The sequence below is a fragment of the Bubalus bubalis genome, chromosome 2, assembly GCF_019923935.1.
Source record: "Bubalus bubalis isolate 160015118507 breed Murrah chromosome 2, NDDB_SH_1, whole genome shotgun sequence".
NCBI classification, from domain to species: Eukaryota; Metazoa; Chordata; class Mammalia; order Artiodactyla; family Bovidae; genus Bubalus; species Bubalus bubalis.
Window position 1 is genome coordinate 34,697,096 of NC_059158.1, and position 19,632 is coordinate 34,716,727.

Below are 19,632 nucleotides of genomic sequence, written 5' to 3' on the forward strand. Positions count from 1 at the left end.
TCAGACACAAAAACAGTGGCGAGTCCAAGCTGGCGGAGTATGCTTCAAGTGGACACAGCACAGAAAAGAACTCAAACCTTTTGTTTGCATTGATTCTGTATTTACTTAGCACCAGTAAGTGGCAGGTTCCACATCAGGAAACACAATCTGAAGCCAGAGATGAAGTCCCACAGCTTTCCAATGCTTCCAAATTCAGCAGGGCAAACCCTGTTTAATCATCTCAGAGTAAAATCACACAGAATGCACAGCACAGTGTAAAGCACTCAGCCTCTGGAGTCAGCTGGACTGGGTCTGAATCCAGGTTTCAACACTTACACAAGTTATTCAGTCTCCCCAAGCCTCATCTATAAGACAGAGACAATATTATGAAATCTGTAAGGTTACTAAATTAGATAATGTATGTAAAGTGCTTAAAACCTACTATAAAATATAAACTATTTTCCATGTTTTCTTAAAGTATAAAAAATAGTATATATTGTACACACACACATACACCACACACCTATCCCCAACACCAGCAGGATGAGGATTCTGCCTTCAACTTGCTTCCAAGAAATAAGTAGATGTTCTCAGGGACAAAGAGCATCAGTGCTCAGTGGTCAGGACAGCACCAAGCTGGAGAGGATAACAGTAAGGATCAGGATGGCCAAGCCACAGATGCAGCTGAGGAGGAATGGCCACAGGCAGGAGCGCAGGGATGGCACGAGGACAATACTGCCAACAGTCACTGCCAGCAGCCACCATGCAACTGCAGTGGAGATAGCAGGGCGAATTCCAGAAGGGACATTTGGCCTCACGGAAGTGACTCTACAGGGCAGACCCGGTGTCTTAGCCTATGGTTCAATCAGGCTTTGCAAAGACTCTCTTGGTTTTCTTTTCTCAGGTCCCTCCCGCTGTGTGACCTCTGCTTTGGGTACACATACTCTAAGGGTCACAGAACCCAACATGGGGCAAGCAAAGAACATTGGGCTAGGAGTTAGCTGATGAGGATTCTTGGTCCCAACTCTGCTATCAAACTGTTAAAGAACCTTGGCCAAGTCATTTAACTTCCCATATTGGCCCAGGAATAATGAAGAGAAAGAACTATTAGAAAAAAAAGAAATCATGGAAGGCTGAAGCCTAAGAGACCAAGGGAGAAGATTACTCTAGCCTTAAGCCTCTTTAAGCCAAAAATGTTTCAGGAAAATTTAATATGAATCCATTCATTTTATAATATATTTAAGTCCATGAGTCACATCCACATTATGTCCCTGTTAAAAATTCTGAAAAGCCACAGCAAAAAGCTAAGAAGGGTCACCTCCCCACCCTACCCCACCGGGGCGGGGAGGGGAGGGGTGGGGAGGGGAGGGGAGGGGAGGGAGCCTGTCTGTGGGCCCATGTTTGCTTTCCAGCCCCCAAAAGAAACACCTGACCCAGCACCCTCTGGGAAAACCAGCCTGTGATTCAAAGAGATGCTTGTCCAATGATGATTACAACCCCAGCCATACCATCAGTCCACCAGAAAGTCTAAGGGGGGGCAGGCAGCCAGAAGGACAGAACCTTCCTCTCACCAGGAATTAACTAGCTCCAAGCAGGAGATGGGTGACGTGGTGCCACCAGGGGAAAGATAATTTAGCCACTGTGTGCACGATGAGCATTCCCATTCATTCGTGGAAGCCTTTCAGTGTCACTGGTGCCTGGAACCAAATGTAATCCTCCCAGGTTGTAGCTGGGATGGCGGGTCGGCCACAGGACAAGGTCACAGTCAGCTTGTGGCCCCGGCTGGGCACTCTGTAGTTGAGCTTGGGTCGAAACCAATCTTCTCCACAGTCGCGGTGACCCTGTGCCATGACGATGGTGCCCATGAGTGGAGGGACCTGCAGCTCACTGAAGGCGTCAGCCAGGAAAATGGCTCGGAAGAGGCGGCGCAAACAAGCTGCCGTGCTCAGGCTCGGGTCCATGCTGTTGGGGGCTAATCGGGACAAGTCAAGCTCATAGAACTCCTTGGGGCTGAGGGCATTGCCCCCAAGGAGGATCAGCACTCGAGGGACTAGTGTCCGGGCAAAGAGTCCCTCCAGGTGGCTGAGGACACTCTCCAGTTCTGCCAGGGTTTGCTGGCATTTCCTGCTGCTCACCTCAGCAGTGGCCCGAGGTTTCTTCTTCACCACATCCTCTGCCTGTGAGGACAAAGAATGGTGACAGAGAAGGTCTGCAAGATAGACGAAAGCTAATGCCCTTTGAAGAACCATGCTGGGACACAGCAGACTCACAGGACTGGAACTCCAGTTCAGTGAACCGCCACACTCAAGACCCTGGGTTTTATCACAGGGAAATGTATCAAAAAGGAAAACAGATTCTTTGTACACAATTATAATTCTTCCCCACTCAGAACAGCAAAGACAGTGTACTGAAGCATCCAGAAATTAGCAACTAAAATACTAAAATACTCATGCGGTGGCATGGCAGGTAGTAAGCTTTTGCTGTGCTGAAAATAATGACAAGACTGAGGACTGGGGACTTCCCTAGTGGTCCAGTAGTTAGAATCCACATTCCAACGCACAGGAGGAGAGCTTGATTCCTGCTTAGGAAACTAAGATTCCCATATGCCACAGGGCAACTAGAGAGCCTGTGCTTGGCAATTATTCAGCCAAAAAAAAAAAAAAAAAAAAAAACCCCACCAAGGATTATTTGGTCTAATAAATTCTGGAGTTCATCCTCCAGTTAAACATGGCATTCATGTTGAGGTTTGACAGAAAACAGCAAAATTCTGTAAAACAATTATCCTTCAATAAAAAATAAATTAAAAAAAAAAAACAAAAACATGGCAAGCTGATGGAAGGGAGGAAGGAAATGGAAGAGTGGGTGGGAGGGAGGAAGAAAGAGGGGAGGGAAGCAGGAAGGGAGGGGAGAGAAAGAGGACTCCCAGTGGCAAAAATAACTAAAAAATAGATGGCAGTGGCTAAAGACAACAACAAATTTTTGGAAGAGAGAAAGCAGGAAGCACTCAAGAGAGCTGAATACCAAGTGCTGTCAGAGGGGACTCCCCTGAGAAGCAAAACCACACTGAAGAAGTCCATAAAAGGCCCAGGAGTTGTTCACTTAAGCACCACAGAACACAAAAGTGAACACATGGGGACTGAGTCAACACCTATGCAAGGACCCTAGGCGCGCATGCGTGCTAAGTCACTTCAGTCATGTCCAGCTCTTTGTGACCCTAGGGACTGTGGCCTGCCAGGCTCCCGTGTCCATGGGATGCTCCAGGCAAGAATACTAGAGTGGGCTGCCATTCCACTCCAGGGGATCTTCCCAACTCAGGGATCAAAACTGCATCTCTCATGTCTCCTGCACTGGCAGGCAGATTCTTTACCACTAGTGCCCCCTGGGAAGCCCAGGACCCTCAGATGGCCTGCCCACCCAAACACAATGTTCTGGAAGTATTCTTTCTCTCTTTTCTTTCTTCCTTTTTCTCTCATGAGGAGTGTATCAGGTGGAAGCACAAATACACGTGTTCAGTTTACCATGTTTAACTGAAAGATAACTCCAAAATCACCTTTATTAGAGCAAATAATCATCTTTCCCGTTATCATTACCACTTCATTCCCACCCAGTGTCCTTTAAGTCTATCAGCTAGCTCACAGGGCCAGCCACGCACACAGAACTTTCAATGACTTATTCTTAAATATTCAGACACCAAATAAAAGCCTCAACTGTGAAAGAGACCAAAACAAATAAATAGGAAAGGAATCTGGAAGAAACAGAGACAGTGCAAGGGACAGAGGAAAACTTTAAAAACACAGTAATTAACACTCACAAGTAAGAAAAGTTCATACAGACAGGAAACAGGATAAAATTAAAAAGGAACATGTGGGACTTCCCTGGTGGTCCAGTGGGTAAGACTGTGAGCTCCCAATGCAGGGGTCCGGGTTCCATCCCTGTTCAGGGATGCTTGCAGGTTGCAACTAAGACCCAGCACAGTCAAAATAAATTTAAAAAATAAAAATTTTAAGACAAAGTTCTTAAGACTGTGACTGCCAAAAAATTACTTTAAGTGTAAGAATATAAACTCAAGGAAGAAAAGTATAACAGAAACAAAGAAAAGAGGATTTGGAGAGAAAAATACACTAAAATGAGAGGATCATTTCATGAAGTTCAGATGTAACACACAATAGGAGTTTCAGAAAAAGAAAACAAGAGAAAAAGCAGGAAGGCTTTGACTACCCAGACTAGAGTGGGAAAGGTTTGAAGCCACAGGGCTGAAACATCCTTTACAGCTGCTTGTGCTGACATGCGTGAAGGTTCCTTTGACCACCCTTTTTACCTGCCACCATCTAATAGCCACAAAGTTCACTCACCAATTTTCTCCCAAAGCTTTTGCCTACCTGGGGAAAAGGTTTTCGGTAGAAGTGCTTAAGCTGTTCGTAGGGCAGAGGTAGTTGCTGGCGTTGGTACATGATATGTTTTAGAAGCTCACAAGTAAAGCGACAGCAGCCTTCCTGGCTCACAGGCCCAGGAAACACCACTGGCACCATGCAGTCTCTGGGATGAAAGGGCTCCAAAGGGTTGGGAGGTTCCTGGGTGGAGGTGGTCTCAAGTAGCTCTATCTGGGGGTCCTGAGTTTCCTCCGACTTTTCACACCACTCCAAATCTAGTAGGTGCACAGAGGGACAAGAGAGAAAAAAGAAAAACTTAAAAGGTCTATGGACATAGCACCCTGAAGCCCGATCTCCTCTGTTCTCCAAAGCTAAACAGGGTCCGGCCTGATTAGAACTTGGATGAGAAAAAGAGGCCAAAATCAGTCTTCCCATCCCTGTGGCGACATCAGCCACCACAGCTGAGGCCACACGCCTACACACGCGGATTCCCTCCGCAAACTCCCCTCTGGGAGGCTGCTCGTAGGTTCCAGATCCCAGTTGTCTAAGTAAGAGACTGCAGGATTTGGGGGGACCGGGTGGCGGGAATATCGGAGACAGCGACTGAAGATCTGCTCAGAAAGCAGAGGCCCTGATATGGGAAAATGAGTTGAGAGAAAGCGGTGTCAAGCAGGGCCCAGAACACGTCGCGAAGAAAGAGGAGAGTGAACCAATGGAATCCAGGGCCGCGGGGGCGATGGAGTCAAAGGGGCCGAGTCAGAGCTGGGAGGGACGACGGGAAACCGGGACAAGGAACACGGGTTAGTGACACGACTACGGGCTAAATGACTGGAGGGAGCCGTGGCAGGGAGGAAACAAACCCCTCGAGCTCCGGACTCTATACCTTACCAGGGACTGTAGCCGGGGACTGCACTTCCGGCTCCGGGGCCGCCATCACGACCTCCTTCCCGTTCTCCATTCGGTTTGAATAGGCGCCCCGCGGTGCTTCATGGGAAGCCCGCGCCTCCATTTCCTGTTCTGCTGGCCCGGAAGTGGGAGGGGCGCCGCGACTGTGCAGCAGAGGCTTCTCTGGGTGGGGAATTGAGCCCTGTTAAGGAGCGGAGCGGAGCCCTCCTAACACCCTTCGGGGAGTCCGTCGAGCCCTCCTCCCACAGAGAAACCGCGGGTTCTCAACCACTTGGCGCTGCCTTCCGAGGACACCCACTCCCCCGCATCCATTCTTTCCTGCGTCCTCTATTCGCTACGCACCCACTTCGTGTCAGGCCCTGTCCTAGGTGCTGGAGTCTCTGCGGCGAAGAAGCCAGCGACTGGAGGGGTCCTCAAGGGGTTCAGTGCCTATAGATTCAATGCAGTGTGATGAATTACACAGTAAGGTGTACAAGGGCAGTGGACGCGGAGAACAGGAGCGCCTAACCTAGAGGAGGTGGGAGTGAGGAGTGGTCCAAGAGGAAATTGATCTTTAAGATGAGTAAAGGTAAAGAGGAGGGTCTGGTGGTCCTGGAGACTGTTAAGAACAAACAAGGCCCAAATGGATTCACTTCTGCTAAATCTCACCAAGACTCATTTCCTAATCTAGTAGGAGTTTCAGCTTCTCCTGGAGTGGAATTTTAAACTAACCAGTCTGGCATTTCAGCGCTAGTGAGGTAATCTGCAAGATAAGTCCCCCAACATTCCCCCTAAATGGAATTCCCCTTTCTTTTGCTAATAACCTCATTATCCTGCCTCCATTTCTATAAGTCTTGCATTTTGTACAGCCCCTCAGAGTGCCTTTGTATTTACTCGATGAGATACTTCCTGATTCATTTATTTAATTGTTAAATAAAGCCAATTAGATCTTCAAATCTTCAGTTCAATTTTGTTTTTTTAACAAGACCTTGAGATACAAGAGCATTCTCAATTCAAGAAATAAAAAGAGTTTGGCTTAGGAAGTATTAAAGCTGTGGTAGACAAACAGAAGCCAAATCATAGTAAGGAAGGCTTTTTAAGCTATATTAAAAAGTTTGAACTTGTTCCTGTAAGGGGATGGAGGAACGTTTGAAAGGTTTAAGTAGGAGAGTAACATGGTTATATTTACATTTTATACTGAAAAATTTAACCTCTACACTGGCTGCAGTGTGGAGATTGGATTACAGAGAGGACAAAGGAGGAGGCACAGATACCAGTCAGAGCTAGCAATTGGAATTACCCCAGTACATGGTGAGAGAGGCCTGAACTAGGGTAGTCACAGTGGGGTGGAGAGAACTGGGTGAACCCTATAGATATTTAGGAGGTCCAGTGAGTAAGGTGGTTGATCCCAGGAAGAGGAGGGAGAGTGAGAGACTGTCCAGAAGATAAGCAAAAAAAAAAAAAAGATAAGCAGACTTTTTACTTCAGCAACTCTATGGCCAGTTGTGCCATTCAATGAAGGAGAGAACACTAGAGGAAGGCCAGTTTTATTGGGTATGGGTAAGGAGAAAAGATGAGTTCCATTTTTGATAGGTTGAGTTTGTTGTTCCATTGGACAGTGAAGAGATAATTTAGGGACACCATGAGGAGCAGAAATATGTATGTGAAAGTCATCAGCAGGGAGGTTGTATACAATGAAAATGAGCAAGGATCCTGAAGACACTAATGTCTGGGGATAAGCAGAAACAAAAAGGGTCTATGGAGGAGACTGAGGAGTAGCCAGTTCAGTTCAGTTCAGTTGCTCAGTTGTGTCCGACTCTTTGTGACCCCATGAATCAGAGCAAGCCTGTCCATCACCAACTCCCGGAGTTCACTCAAACCCACGTCCATCGAGTTGGTGATGCCATCCAGCCATCTCATCCTCTGTCGTCCCCTTCTCCTCCTGCCCCCAATCCCTCCCAGCATCAGAGTCTTTTCCAATGAGTCAACTCTTCGCATGAGGTGGCCAAAGTACTGGAGCTTCAGCTTTAGCATCATTCCTTCCAAAGAACATCCAGGGCTGATCTCCTTCAGAATGGACTGGTTGGATCTCCTTGCAGTCCAAGGGACTCTCAGGAGTCTTCTCCAACACCACAGTTCTAAAGCATCAATTCTTCGGTGCTCAGCCTTCTTCACAGTCCAACTCTCACATCCATACATGACCACTGGAAAAACCATAGCCCTGACTAGACGGACCTTTGCTGGCAAAGTAATGTCTCTGCTTTTCAATATCCAGGGAAGTAGTAATAAAAATAGACAAGTGTTAGGTGATAGAGACCAAGAGAACAAGTGTGTTTCAGGAAACAGGGACCAGCGATCAAAACACTCCATAAGAAGCATAATGATTAAAATACTGTGGTATTGGCTTAGGAATAAATGAAACGGAAGACAGTCAAGAAACAGATTAATGTATCAATATGTATATAGGTCTTAGCAATGATGAGGCTGACTCTTAGAAGCAAATAATTTGAAACAACTCCCTATGCATTTAGGAGGGGAAAAGAATTAGTTCCCATTATACATTCTACATAAAGATACATTCCAAATCAATTAAACATATAAACATAGAAATAAACCTCAAAACTCCTAGAAGAAAATACTGGAGAATTATTCATAATTTAGGAGTGGGGTTGGCCTAGACATGACACAAAACCAAGAAAATATAAAGAATTGCTAAATCTGACTTTAAAATGTATGTAAAGATACTATACATAAAGAATGAATGACTAATTATGTACCAGGAAAAAAGTCTGCGTGTGTACATCCATTATTTACCCCACAGGCAACCACCTCATAAGCACCTCATAAGCAACCCTTCCAGGAAACTAAACACACATATCACCTTCCATCTTCCAGGACCCTGATCTCCTCCTGGGCAGACATCCCTGCTCCTCCTACTCCTCTGCCAGCCTTTACTCCTGTCTGCGGTAAGCCAGGTTGTATAAGATCGGATATCAGAATGGGCTATCCCACTCCATCTCTTAAAAGAAGGGAATTGGAAAGAATGAAGTGAAACTGTGTGGGGGACAGCTGAAAGATCTGTGATGATGAGAGTACAAGTGTTATCAGGTGACTGCAGCAGACCCTGGTTATCAAGAGAGCCCAGTGGTGGTGGTGGTGGTGGTGATAATGTTGGAGGAATAGTCTTAGCTCTCGCTTCCAATCCTCATCTTTCTTCAGCTGTCTCACTCAGCCCCTAAGTAGCAGTTTCCCTGGTGGGGTTGTGCCCCTGGCTGTCTGCAACATAACCTTCCTTTAGCTGAACAGGATACAGAAGTCACAGCTTGAAGGCCCCATAATTGGTTGGGTCTGCTAAGCCCTTTTGCAGATTTTGGTCCTTCTGCTTTCACCGGTTTGGGGAGTTATGCCATGTGGACAGCATCTACCTGATCAGTAACCTGCCTTCCTCCTTGTGGTCCTGGGGAGAAAGCCATGGACTCCAGCAGGTCTGAACCTCTGCAAGGATCACCAGAGGTAAGCCACTGGTGCTAATTTTCCAAGGAAAACTGAGGTCTGCAGGAAGGGTTTATTTCTAGGCTGCGTTTGAGGATCTCGCTGTTTGTGAAGAGAAGAGAAGTGGACATACAGTGGGTGAATGGTGAGTCACGAGACAGCCACGGGGCTGGGAGCTGAACTCTGGCGTCCTGACTCCCAGCTCAGCAACACCAACTGCTTCTCCACTCTGCCTTTCTAGTGTGTTGTACACTGGTTTATGTCACTGATTGTGTTTACTCTTTGCTGACTGCAAGAGCCCTAAAGAGCAAGAGAGATGACAGCTTGGCAAGAAAGTCAAAAGTCAGCAGTCCCCTGGGCCCTTTGCCAAGTTTCTATTCCAGGCAACTTCCCCCGCCCTCGCAGCGGTTGACGTAACCCGAGCCCCAGCCCCGCCCAAGTAGGGGCCAGGCCCCTCCTACACCCCTGGTTGTTTTAAAACCAAACTCGGTTCTCCCGGATTGGTTCTGCTTCAAAATAAAGGGGTGGGGTAATACTCGCTGCGGGCACTCGCTGCAGGGCAGGGCTGGTTTATGGATTCAGGCCTCGTGTCGGGGCTACCGCGGTGTGTCGGGCTGCTAAAACCAGCCCCCAGAGGGTGCCAGCCCGGTAATAAAGCAGTGACTACTGTGTAAAGGTGGCATAATCATCGTAACAATAAAAGCCATAATTAGGCTAACCACCATCCGCCTCCGCCCTGGCATTGGTCCTGACTCACCCAGAAGGCACGCATGCCGTTGAGGGAGAAACTGAGGCATGGGCAGAGCCAGTAGGCTGGAGGGACAAGTCGCCCTGAATTCTTCAGCTCTCCAGGTCCAAAACATCTTGTCTGCGATCGCGTTAAGGGGCCAAATCCAGAAGCGCCTACAAGGCTAGATTCTATGTAAGCTCCCTCGACTCCAGTGACTGCCCCACCTCCAGGCCCCTGGAAAAGACCCGCTCAGCTCTCGGAGACTGGAACCAGACTACAGCTCCCTTAGGCCTTTGCGCGCAAAGCCGCGCTCCTTGCCTACGCCTAGAAGCCACCCGCGGCCCCTTGCGCCGCGATGCCTCCTGGGAGTTGTAGGGCTGCGGCGAGCTCTTTCCAGGGAGCTCCTAGGCTTGAGGACTCTATATCCCATAGTGCTCCGCGGCTGTTTCTGACGCGACCCGGAGTCCAGGGGATGCGGGGGCGTGGCCTCCGTAGGGCCCCACCCCGCTCTCCTCTGGCTGGCCCGACTCGGCCGTGGCAGTAGGCGCGGCGGCGGCGGCGGAGTCCGCGGCAGCGGCGGCGGGGGGGAGGGGCCGGGCGGGGGGCTGGCGGCAGCGGCGGATGGACTCGCGGGTATCGGAGCTGTTCGGCGGCTGCTGCCGGCCCGGAGGGGGCCCGGCCGTGGGCGGAACCCTCAAGGCTAGGGGCGCCGGCGGCAGCAGCAGCTGCGGTGGCCCGAAGGGGAAGAAAAAGAACGGAAGGAACAGAGGGAGCAAAGCAAACAACCCCCCGTACCTGCCCCCCGAGGTGAGCACCTGAGAAGTGGCGGGGTCAGAGATAACCACTCCTTCCGGTCCCGGGACTCCAGGAAGGCGGGACAGAGAGAAGTAGTACCCCCTTCCGGTGTCATAGACCCCCGAGAAGAGGAGAACCGTTTTTTCCGGTCCAAGGACCCCAGGGAGGAGGGACAGAAAGACTGGGCCTCCATTCCTGTTTTAGGACCCTGGGGAGGAAGAGTTGGGAGGGCGGCGGGAATCTCCCCACTCTGATCTAAGTAACTCCAGGTGAAGTGGGGAAAGGCGTTCCCATCCGCATCCCTTGGGAAGAGCAGAGTAGAATGCCCAAGCCCTTTTCCTGTGCAACTGAAGGAAAGGAGACTGCATCCCGGGAAGTAAGGAGTTAGAGTTTTCTAAACTTGTTCCAGGGAGGAGAGGAGTACCGGGAAAAGAGCAATATGTTCCCTCCCTCTCCACACAAACACAAGCCTCCCGCCCTTTGCCTGTCCTACGAGGAAGTGTGGACAGCCTCCATCTTCCTGCTCCAGCTGTTCCCTAAGGCAGACAATAATTGCTACTTTGTCCCTCTATAGAAAAGGAGGACACAGGAGAAGAGCCTCATCCAGTGGTTGTCAAACTTGAGCACGTTAGAGAATCACCTGCTGCACCCCTAGAATTTCTGATTCAGTAGGTCAAAGGTGTCCCTGATAATCTGCATTTCTTACAAGTTCCCAGGTGATGCGAATGCTGCTGGTCCTGGGACCACACTTTGAGAAACTTTAGCCTAGACCATCATCCTTGTATCAGTGTTCTGAAGCCACTCATTCTAATTTTTCATCTCCAGCAAAATGATAAAAAGGAAAGTCTCTGTTGATGGGGAAAGGTCTCCTTTACACTCCCATGCGATTATGGGTGAAGACCTATAAGAGCCTGAGAGTCAAAGAGCCTTGAAGGGATGGAATGATGACAGGAAGGGGAGAAGGAAAATGAAATGGCCAGGGAGGAGGAGTGCAGAAATACAGGACTGGCAGGACAGGCAAATCTCATATCCTTTTGCACCTGAGAGGGGAAGGCTCGGGCAATAGGATACTTCTGTGTTGGGTCATCTGATATAGGAAAGGGGAGTGGGTGGCGTGATGGACTCAAGATTTCACCTCAGCTGGGGCGCGAGGGCTAGGGGGCAGAAGGGGAAAGGCCACAGTGGTCTGCTTTGTGGTGTCTGCCTCCTTCATTATCTTTTCTGAGTTTCTTCATCTCAACCGCAACTTTGGAGACTTGACTCTTCTTCACCTGGTTCCTCTCTCACTGGGTTTGTAGTGACCAGTGCTGAGCTCACCCTCTGGCACTGCTCCAAAACCTCTTGCAACCTCTTACTCTTGGTGTCATCAGCTGAGGGTGGGCAGGAAGGAAATGGTGTCTCAGACCAGTGGCAAAGAACGGCCTCCACAGCCTGGACATGGAGAAGACACAGACGTGGGGACAGAAATTTGAGGCCCTAGAAGGAAGGAAAGAGGGTGATCTTGCATCTAAGAAGAGCATGCTGCCAGTGAACCAAAAAAGAGGGACTCAGGGTTCCATTCCTGGCTTAGATGGATGACTGACTGTGTTCTTGGAGGCCTTTCCTTCAGAGAGGTCATCCTGGAACTGAGTACAGGGCTGGTCTGCCATGACCTTTGACAGACACCTGCCTAAACAAGTGCAGCTCACGCTTCCTGCTCTCTTAAGTTAGCTGCCTGAATCCCAGTGGGAATCGGGGAAGTAAGGGTTAGGTCTGGACAGTGTGTGGTAACAGCTCCCTGTTTCTTTTCAGGCTGAAGATGGAAACATCGAATATAAAGTGAGTCTTAGGCTGGGGAGGGGCAGGTTATCCTTGGTGTGGGATGATTTTCTATGGTCCTTCTAACTTTATGCTCTCTACTGCTGCAGTCCATGGGTCGCTAAGAGTCAGACACAACTGAGGGACTTCACTTTCACTTTTCACTTTCATGCATTGGAGAAGGAAATGGCAACCCACTCCAGTGTTCTTGCCTGGAGAATCCCAGGGACGGGGGAGCCTGGTGGGCTGCCGTCTATGGGGTCACACAGAGTCGGACACGACTGAAAAGCAACTTAGCAGCAGCAGTCATTTAAAGATGTGGTTCAGAGTAAGGGCTCTGTACCTCATTCTGTTGGAAGAGGACACGCTGTCCGAGGAGGTCAGGGATGAGGGTGGTTAAGAGGGAAGGGAAGGCCCTGGTCCTTGCAGCAGGACAGATGGGGAACCTGTGGGGTCAGGAGGAACATGTCTGACTTTTTCTTCTCATGATACTTCACCTGCCCTAAGCTGAAGCTGGTGAATCCATCCCAGTATCGTTTTGAGCACCTGGTGACCCAGATGAAGTGGCGGCTCCAGGAGGGCCGTGGTGAGGCCGTCTACCAGATTGGGGTAGAGGACAATGGGCTGCTGGTGGGGCTGGCTGAGGAGGAGATGCGGGCTTCCCTCAAGACCCTGCACCGGATGGCAGAGAAGTATGCTTCCCTTTGGTCCTCCTTTCCCTAAATCCCCAAGACCTGCCTTCTCTGGACAAAGGGCTGAAGTGGGGAGGGTTAGTTTTCTGGGGTCCTCTGCCCTGGATCCAGGCTTTTTGCCCCTTGACTTAAGGTTCGTTTGTGTCAGGGGAGCTGTGGATGCATAGATTGGAGGCGGGTAGGAAGTGGAGTAAGGTGTTGGGGGCTCTGGGGGAAGTATGAGAAGGCCATGGGTCCAGGGGGATGGGGAGCACAGTGAGATGTGGCAGTGTGGCCTTGCTGTGACAGAGTCGGGGCAGACATCACTGTTCTCCGGGAGCGAGAAGTGGACTACGATAGCGACACACCCCGGAAGATCACCGAGGTGCTAGTACGAAAGGTTCCTGACAACCAACAGGTGGGTCCCCACCCCTTCCTGCTTCTCACACCCCTGCTCCCTGGGAAGGTCCTATGGTGGCAGACTCTTCCCTGGCCTGGGACTCTGAGATTTGGTCCCCAGAGACTGCCTATGCCTTTTTTTTCTGGTTGGACTGGGTCTTTGTTGGTGTGCACCGGCTTTCTCTAGTTGGTGAGCGGGGGCTACTCTCCGTTGTGGTGCATGGGCTTCTCATCCTGGTGGCTTCTCTTGTTGCGGAGCACCGGCTCTAGGTGCGCAGGCTACAGTGTTTGGCTCCTGGGCTTTGTTGCTCCCCTGCACATGCAGTCTTTCTGGACCAGGGATCAACCATGTCTCCTGCATTGGCAGGCAGATTCTTATCCACCACACCGCCTGGGAAGTCCCTGCCGCTGCTTTTGACCTTTCAGTGAACAGAGTTGAGGGGTTGGAACCTGACCTCTGACAATTCATCTGCAGTTCCTGGACCTCCGTGTGGCTGTCCTGGGGAATGTGGACTCAGGGAAGTCAACTCTGCTTGGAGTCCTGACCCAGGGAGAGCTGGACAATGGGCGGGGCCGGGCTCGGCTCAACCTTTTCCGCCACCTGCATGAGATTCAGTCCGGCCGGACCTCCAGCATCAGCTTCGAGATCCTGGGCTTTAACAGCAAGGGAGAGGTGCATGCAATCACCGGGACCCAGTGGGACCAGACTCTGAGGATGGGATGGTAGTGGTGAAGGACAGAGTGTGAGGGCAGAGTGTGGAGACGTTGTGGAGTAGTGTAGATGAAGGAAGGCCTGAGGACACTGAACCCGCTGTGACCTCCTTAGAAAACAAACAGGGAATCAACTGAACTAAATCCTCAGTGGGGCTCAGGGTTAAGAAGCAGGGTTACCCAGGGACTGGTTTAGGCCCTGGCAGCTCTTAAAGGGTTGGGAGGCTGGCCGGGGGCACTGAGAGCCCGGGGCTCTGGGCCAGGTGGTGAATTACAGCGACTCACGGACGGCAGAAGAGATCTGTGAGAGCAGCTCCAAGATGATCACCTTCATCGACCTGGCAGGCCACCACAAGTACCTGCACACCACCATCTTCGGCCTCACCTCCTACTGCCCCGACTGCGCCCTGCTCCTCGTCAGTGCAAACACTGGGATCGGTAAGAGGCGTCGGTGCAGGGGCGGGGCTCACTCTTCTCCCTGCGCCCCTCCACATCTGGGAGCCAGACCACCTCTCCTCTCGCTCTCTCCCCCTTCCTGCATCCTGACTCTCCCGCCCGCCTTCTCTGAGCAGCTGGCACTACACGGGAACACCTGGGGCTGGCACTGGCCCTGAAAGTGCCCTTCTTCATCGTGGTCAGCAAGGTGGACCTGTGTGCCAAGACCACCGTGGAGAGGACAGTACGCCAGCTAGAGCGGGTCCTCAAGCAGCCTGGCTGCCACAAGGTTCCCATGCTGGTCACCTCCGAGGACGATGCCGTTACTGCTGCACAGCAGTTTGCCCAGTCCCCCAAGTAAGGCTTTCCCACTCCAGAATCCTCAGGGAAGGCCACCACAGGCCCCCGGAGCATGGGGTACCCCTCCCCTTCCCTACAGACCAGACCAGTTCCGGCTCAGTTCTGTGGTTTTTCAGGTTGGGATTGTGGGAGGGAGTCTTTGCTGAAGGCTGGATCCTTCTCCCAACCAGCTTTGCTGACCCCTGGAAGCCTAGAGGCAAAGTGCTGTGCCAGACGTTTGCCATCTCCCTGGGCTCTGGGATGGGTCTCACGTGCCAAACTCAGAGAGAGAGGCCCCAGGCTCCTGAGATGGTTACCAGATAGGAGAGGGCAGCCCCTGTCCACTCTGAGAGAGGCTTGCCTTTCCATGTAGGGGCTCCAGCCACTGCCTCCTATTGGAACTTTCCTCATCTGCCCATTCCCTGCCTCCCTCTACAGCATCACCCCTATCTTCACACTGTCCAGCGTGTCTGGAGAAAGCCTGGACCTGCTCAAAGTCTTTCTGAATATTTTGCCTCCACTCACCAATAGCAAAGAGCAGGAGGAGCTCATGCAGCAGCTGACAGAGTTCCAGGTAATTGGCCATCTGGACAGGCAGTCAGCCAGGGAACTAGGAGGGACTAATCCCGAGCCCAGAGTCTGTTTTGAGGTTTTGGAGCTGCCAGCCCTTGATAGAATCTTCTTTGGCTTCAGGTGGATGAAATCTACACGGTACCAGAAGTGGGCACAGTTGTTGGAGGAACGCTTTCCAGGTGAATTGCCTTTCTTGTTATCTACCCCACTCAGCCCTCACACACCCAAGGACCTGAAAACATCATAGCTCACAGGCCACCCTGGTGCTGAACAGATGTGCTTGTTTGTAGATGAGGCTTTTGCCATCAGAGGAGATGGAGAAAGCCCATAAATTGGCTTATAAGGGAAGAAACTTGCCACTTCTTAGGACCCTTCAGGCCTCTGTAGGGGGAAGTCTGGGTCTTGACCCCACGAAGACACCTAGAGTGCATTCAGCTGACTTCATTGCCACCAGGGAAACAAGGTCCCCTGAAACTCTGCCCAAGGGCATGATTGCTCTTTCAGGAATCAGGTGGTCAGTGTTAAGCCAGGAGGTCCCTGTCTGCCAGGCTCTGCTGGTGTGAGCCTTCAGTCTGGACTGGGGCAAGGCAGTCATCTCCTTAGCTTTGAGTCACAATTTGGGGTCTTTCTCCCCCACGTCTTTCTCCCCCACCTGAGGGACTCAGAAGGGAATGACCTAGTAGAGAAGTACGTGGGGGGCTTAGGCTGACGCTGTGCCTCCTGCCCTCTGGGCTACAGTGGGATTTGCCGTGAGGGGGACCAGCTGGTGGTGGGCCCCACGGATGACGGCTGCTTCCTGGAGCTCAGAGTTTGCAGCATCCAACGCAACCGCTCTGCCTGTCGTGTGCTGCGAGCTGGTCAGGCCGCTACGCTGGCCCTCGGGGACTTTGACAGAGCTCTCCTTCGCAAGGTGAGGTGGACGGGTGGGTTGGAGAGAAAACACAAAGAAAAGTGCCTGGGAGGCTGGCTGCTTAAAGGAGAAGCATCAAAGGTGCTTCAGGGGAACTCAGAGGGAACATGGTCTCTAACCCAAGAAGGCTGTCCGGGTATGGACAGACACTGTCTGGGTATGGAGAAGGCTTAGGATACTCACTAAATGTGCATCATTGTGTCACAACCCTAGTGTCTAGGACTCTGAAAATACCAAGCATTAGAAGGGTTAGAGGACACAGGTGGGTAAGGGAGGGCTCCTTAAAGAGAAGGGTTTTCAGTAGGGTTTTCAGTCTTCTGAGGTCTTTTGTGTTTGAAGTCCTAGAGGAAGCTGTAAAGGGTGTGAGGGCGGCCAGGGAGGAGACACTAATGTGAGGTCTGCCCTTCCTGAGTGTGAGGGCTCTGCCTCCCCAGGGCATGGTGATGGTGAGCCCAGAGATGAATCCCACCATCTGCTCAGTGTTCGAGGCAGAGATAGTCCTGCTGTTCCATGCCACCACCTTCCGGCGAGGCTTCCAGGTGACAGTTCATGTGGGCAACGTACGCCAGACAGCAGTGGTGGAGAAGATCCATGCCAAGGTGAGGGGACCCAGCCATGCCCCCGTTTTCCCAGGGAACAGTCAGAATTCTCCTGCGTCCAGAAAGGAGGGAAGCGTGTCCCCAGACTCAGAGACCTCCCTTATCCCTCCAAGGGGACAAAGCCCCACTCGGGGTGGGTAGATGCCTGCTCAACCCTCGAGGGTGGAGGGCCAAGACTAGTAGAGACAAGAGGCATGGTCCAGGGCCAGTGACCGTGTATCTGCTGCAGGACAAGCTGCGGACAGGGGAGAAGGCAGTGGTACGTTTCCGCTTCCTGAAACACCCAGAGTACCTGAAGGTGGGCGCCAAGCTGCTGTTCCGGGAGGGTGTCACCAAGGGCATCGGCCATGTCACCGATGTGCAAGCCATTGCAGCAGGAGAGGCCCAGGCCAACATGGGCTTCTGAACTCCAAGCGGGCACAGCTCTTCTGCTGTCCCTACAATACAAAAGGTGACTTCCGGCCATGCTGCCCCCCACGCTGGCGGCTCTGTGTGTTAGTAGGCTAGAGAGAGGGGGCTGTCCGCTGCCTGCTCCCTGCCACCTTTTCTGGAGACATGCCAATCTAGGTATGACCAGGGAGGGGCAGTCAGTCGTGAGGGAGAAGACAGGAGAATTCAGAGCAGTGCTCAGCAGCCTAGTGTTCACCTGGTTGGCTCACCAAGCCTGGCAACCCTGTGGCCTGTCTACCAGAGGGAGCTGACCACCGCCACACCGGCCCCACTGTCAGGACTGGGCATGATCCACTGGTGTGGTCCCTGCACGTCAGGAATTGTCACAACTACTGGGGGTGGTCCTCGAAAGCTCTCCTTTTTCTATACCTCTTCTCAAGGCCATGTAAGTTGCCCACCTCTACTTGACTGTGGACAAAAGACCTCTGCTCCGGGCCATCCGGTGGCCCAGGGTCTGAAGAAAAGGCACAGGGACAGTGAAGGCAGAGCTCCCACCCTGTGCCAAGACACAAGGCCAGCTCCTCGGCTTTCTCCCCCTTCCCTTCTTCACTCAAGGGCCACGTCCCCGGTTTCTCCTCTCAAAGGCCCCACAGGTGCTATTTGTTGTGCTGGCCCAGGTGTGGGGCCGCCAAGCTAAGACTTGGCCAACCGAAGGCCAGCTGCATGTCAGTAAGTCTTGTCCCTGCCTCCGCAGTGATCTGTTGATTTTAACGCTGGATCAACCAGGATGTTTTACTTTCCCTGACCACAGCTCCCCGTCCCACACCCTCACCTCCCCTCTGGCCCCGTGTAAGTCCTCTCTTGTTTTAGTTGTTTGCAGTGAGCATCCCTTTCCCTCTGTTGCAGGGAACCTGGAGGAAAGGGAAAGATGTTGCCATATTTCCTACTCCTTAGGGCATGGATTCCCTCCTTTCCCTTTGTTAGTGTCCTGGGTTCCCATGGACTCAGGGATTTGGTTGAGGTTTCTCTGCATATATAAATATATATATATACATACATACATATATTTAAATACACATATATATATTGTACAGAATAAAAATGTTTTATTGAACACACCGTGCTTATGTTTAAGCCCCAGGCTCATCTTCCAGAGCTGAATTCCTCTCGAGGATCAGAGAAAAGCAAAACCCTTATGCTGCTAAGCCCTGATGGGGGAAAGAACCCATATGGCCTCTTGTACACCGTGCGTCCTTTCCTCTCCCCGACTTGCGGTCAGTGTTCCAGTGCTGTGACTTAGTATTCTGGCTTGGTTTGCATAGTTCTTTGAGCAGAATAGAAAGTGAAACTGTCACCTTTCCAGCTAAAACAGGTACCCACCCTGTACTTGAGGGGTTGGCCACTTGCTCATGGTCACAGGGTTACATAAGGAGGCTGATGACTGCCCCGTCAGAGATTTGGAGATAAGCATGCCAGCTATGTAGTGATGGGTAGAACTTAAGAGACATGGCAATCTGATCCTTACTCTTTTCCTAGCAATGCAAAGTGTAGTGAGGTTCATATTATAGTCTAAACTGACTTTTTGGAGCTGAAGGCTACCCACTGAAACCTGTCTTCTTCCTGTTTGTGTTCAGAGTACCTGACTACCACATTCTATGGGAGGAGAAATATGGCTCAAGGTTAAAGTCCAGTGCAAAAAACAGGGACTACATTTGCAGTACTGATCCTTGCAAAAGAAATTTAATAATAAATGTGGCCTATGGTCCCAGGGGTATTCTGCCTTCAGAGGATTAAAGCGAGCCTCCCTACCATTCAGGCTTCGCTGCCCTTTTTGGCCACACCTCATGGCATGAAGCATTTGTTCCCTGACACCAGGGATCAAGTCTGCACCCCCTGCAGGGGAAGCACAGTCCCTTGGCTGCTTTTTAAATATCGCTGGTTTAACTGGCTACTAAGAAGCCTGTGGTTGAAGAACTTCCTACTGGTGTTGGGAACTAAAAACCCTTTACTTCCTTCTGTACAGCTGCTCATAAACTGCTATGAGGGAAGGCTGCAGTCAGCATGAAGGTACTACAGGTCTTGCCCAACACTGGCCCTTGCACATCTGTCTGCATCCCCAAGAAACCAAGGTGTGCTTCCGGTGTGGCCTTGTTGGTTCTTCACTAGTGCTCCCTCTCCCCTCCCCCCAGGACCGCTCCTGGCCTCTAGAAGGCCACTGGAACCAAAGTTTCTACCACAGTGCTTTTCTCTATGACTTCTTCCTGTCTACTGAAGTGTTAACAATTTGTTCAACTTGATCTGTACAGCACCCAAAGGAGATTTCTTTTCAAACTTCTCCCTAGATTAAGAAAGGAAGTTTTAGAAAATGATACTGAGACATCTCCACAAACTAATGAGGCACTCTGCATTGATACAGCACTGAGAAGGATGAAAAAGTGTGTAGTAGTCTGTACATTTTTAGTGTTAGTTCCCCTAACCCTAAAATTTTCACTCTATATTCATCCACTGAATATCAAGGACCTATTGTGTGCAAAGCACTGTGAAGAATTCTTTTTCT

General features: G+C 50.9%; 2 protein-coding genes across 8 annotated transcripts; one reads left to right on the top strand and one right to left on the bottom strand.

The window, feature by feature from the left end:
• Positions 1-78: 78 nt before the first annotated feature.
• LOC102411892 (MAD2L1 binding protein) lies at positions 79-9,766 on the bottom strand. Of its 4 annotated transcripts, XM_044929717.2 has the most exons (5): positions 8,116-8,243; positions 5,598-5,684; positions 5,238-5,417; positions 4,359-4,624; positions 79-2,156 (listed from the first exon to the last, which is right to left on the bottom strand). In XM_044929717.2, exons 3-5 carry the CDS (start codon positions 5,356-5,358, stop codon positions 1,644-1,646), a joined length of 900 nt encoding a protein of 299 aa, XP_044785652.1. In that variant the 5' UTR covers positions 5,359-5,417; positions 5,598-5,684; positions 8,116-8,243; the 3' UTR covers positions 79-1,643. The 4 variants fall into 4 exon arrangements, with proteins under 4 accessions (XP_044785652.1, XP_025125162.2, XP_044785649.1 ...); XM_025269377.3 differs by lacking the exons at positions 5,598-5,684; positions 8,116-8,243 and adding an exon at positions 9,484-9,766; XM_044929714.2 differs by having other exon boundaries at positions 5,238-5,684.
• On the top strand, positions 8,626-19,622 carry GTPBP2 (GTP binding protein 2). Of its 4 annotated transcripts, none has more exons than XM_044929599.2 (12): positions 8,626-8,747; positions 12,043-12,069; positions 12,556-12,740; positions 13,029-13,137; positions 13,594-13,791; positions 14,093-14,267; positions 14,402-14,621; positions 15,042-15,177; positions 15,297-15,355; positions 15,915-16,086; positions 16,521-16,685; positions 16,915-18,189. In XM_044929599.2, exons 1-12 carry the CDS (start codon positions 8,706-8,708, stop codon positions 17,089-17,091), a joined length of 1,665 nt encoding a protein of 554 aa, XP_044785534.1. In that variant the 5' UTR covers positions 8,626-8,705; the 3' UTR covers positions 17,092-18,189. The 4 variants fall into 4 exon arrangements, with proteins under 4 accessions (XP_044785534.1, XP_044785531.1, XP_025125084.1 ...); XM_044929596.2 differs by lacking the exons at positions 8,626-8,747; positions 16,915-18,189 and adding exons at positions 9,929-10,263; positions 19,099-19,622; XM_025269299.3 differs by lacking the exon at positions 8,626-8,747 and adding an exon at positions 9,929-10,263.
• The last annotated feature ends 10 nt before the right edge of the window (positions 19,623-19,632 follow it).

Excerpts from the sequence above, each read along its gene's own strand:
- LOC102411892 (XM_025269377.3), bottom strand. The coding sequence starts at position 9,589 with ATGTTTTGGACCTGGAGAGCTGAAGAATTCAGGGCGACTTGTCCCTCC. Across the intron at positions 5,418-9,483 it reads ACGGCATGCGTGCCTTCTGG|AGAAGCCTCTGCTGCACAGT; the intron begins GTGAGTCAGGAC and ends TTCCCCACCCAG. Across the intron at positions 2,157-4,358 it reads ACCGAAAACCTTTTCCCCAG|GCAGAGGATGTGGTGAAGAA; the intron begins GTAGGCAAAAGC and ends TTGTCCTCACAG.
- GTPBP2 (XM_025269299.3), top strand. The coding sequence starts at position 10,078 with ATGGACTCGCGGGTATCGGAGCTGTTCGGCGGCTGCTGCCGGCCCGGA. Across the intron at positions 14,622-15,041 it reads CAGTTTGCCCAGTCCCCCAA|CATCACCCCTATCTTCACAC; the intron begins GTAAGGCTTTCC and ends CTCCCTCTACAG. Across the intron at positions 15,356-15,914 it reads GTTGGAGGAACGCTTTCCAG|TGGGATTTGCCGTGAGGGGG; the intron begins GTGAATTGCCTT and ends TCTGGGCTACAG.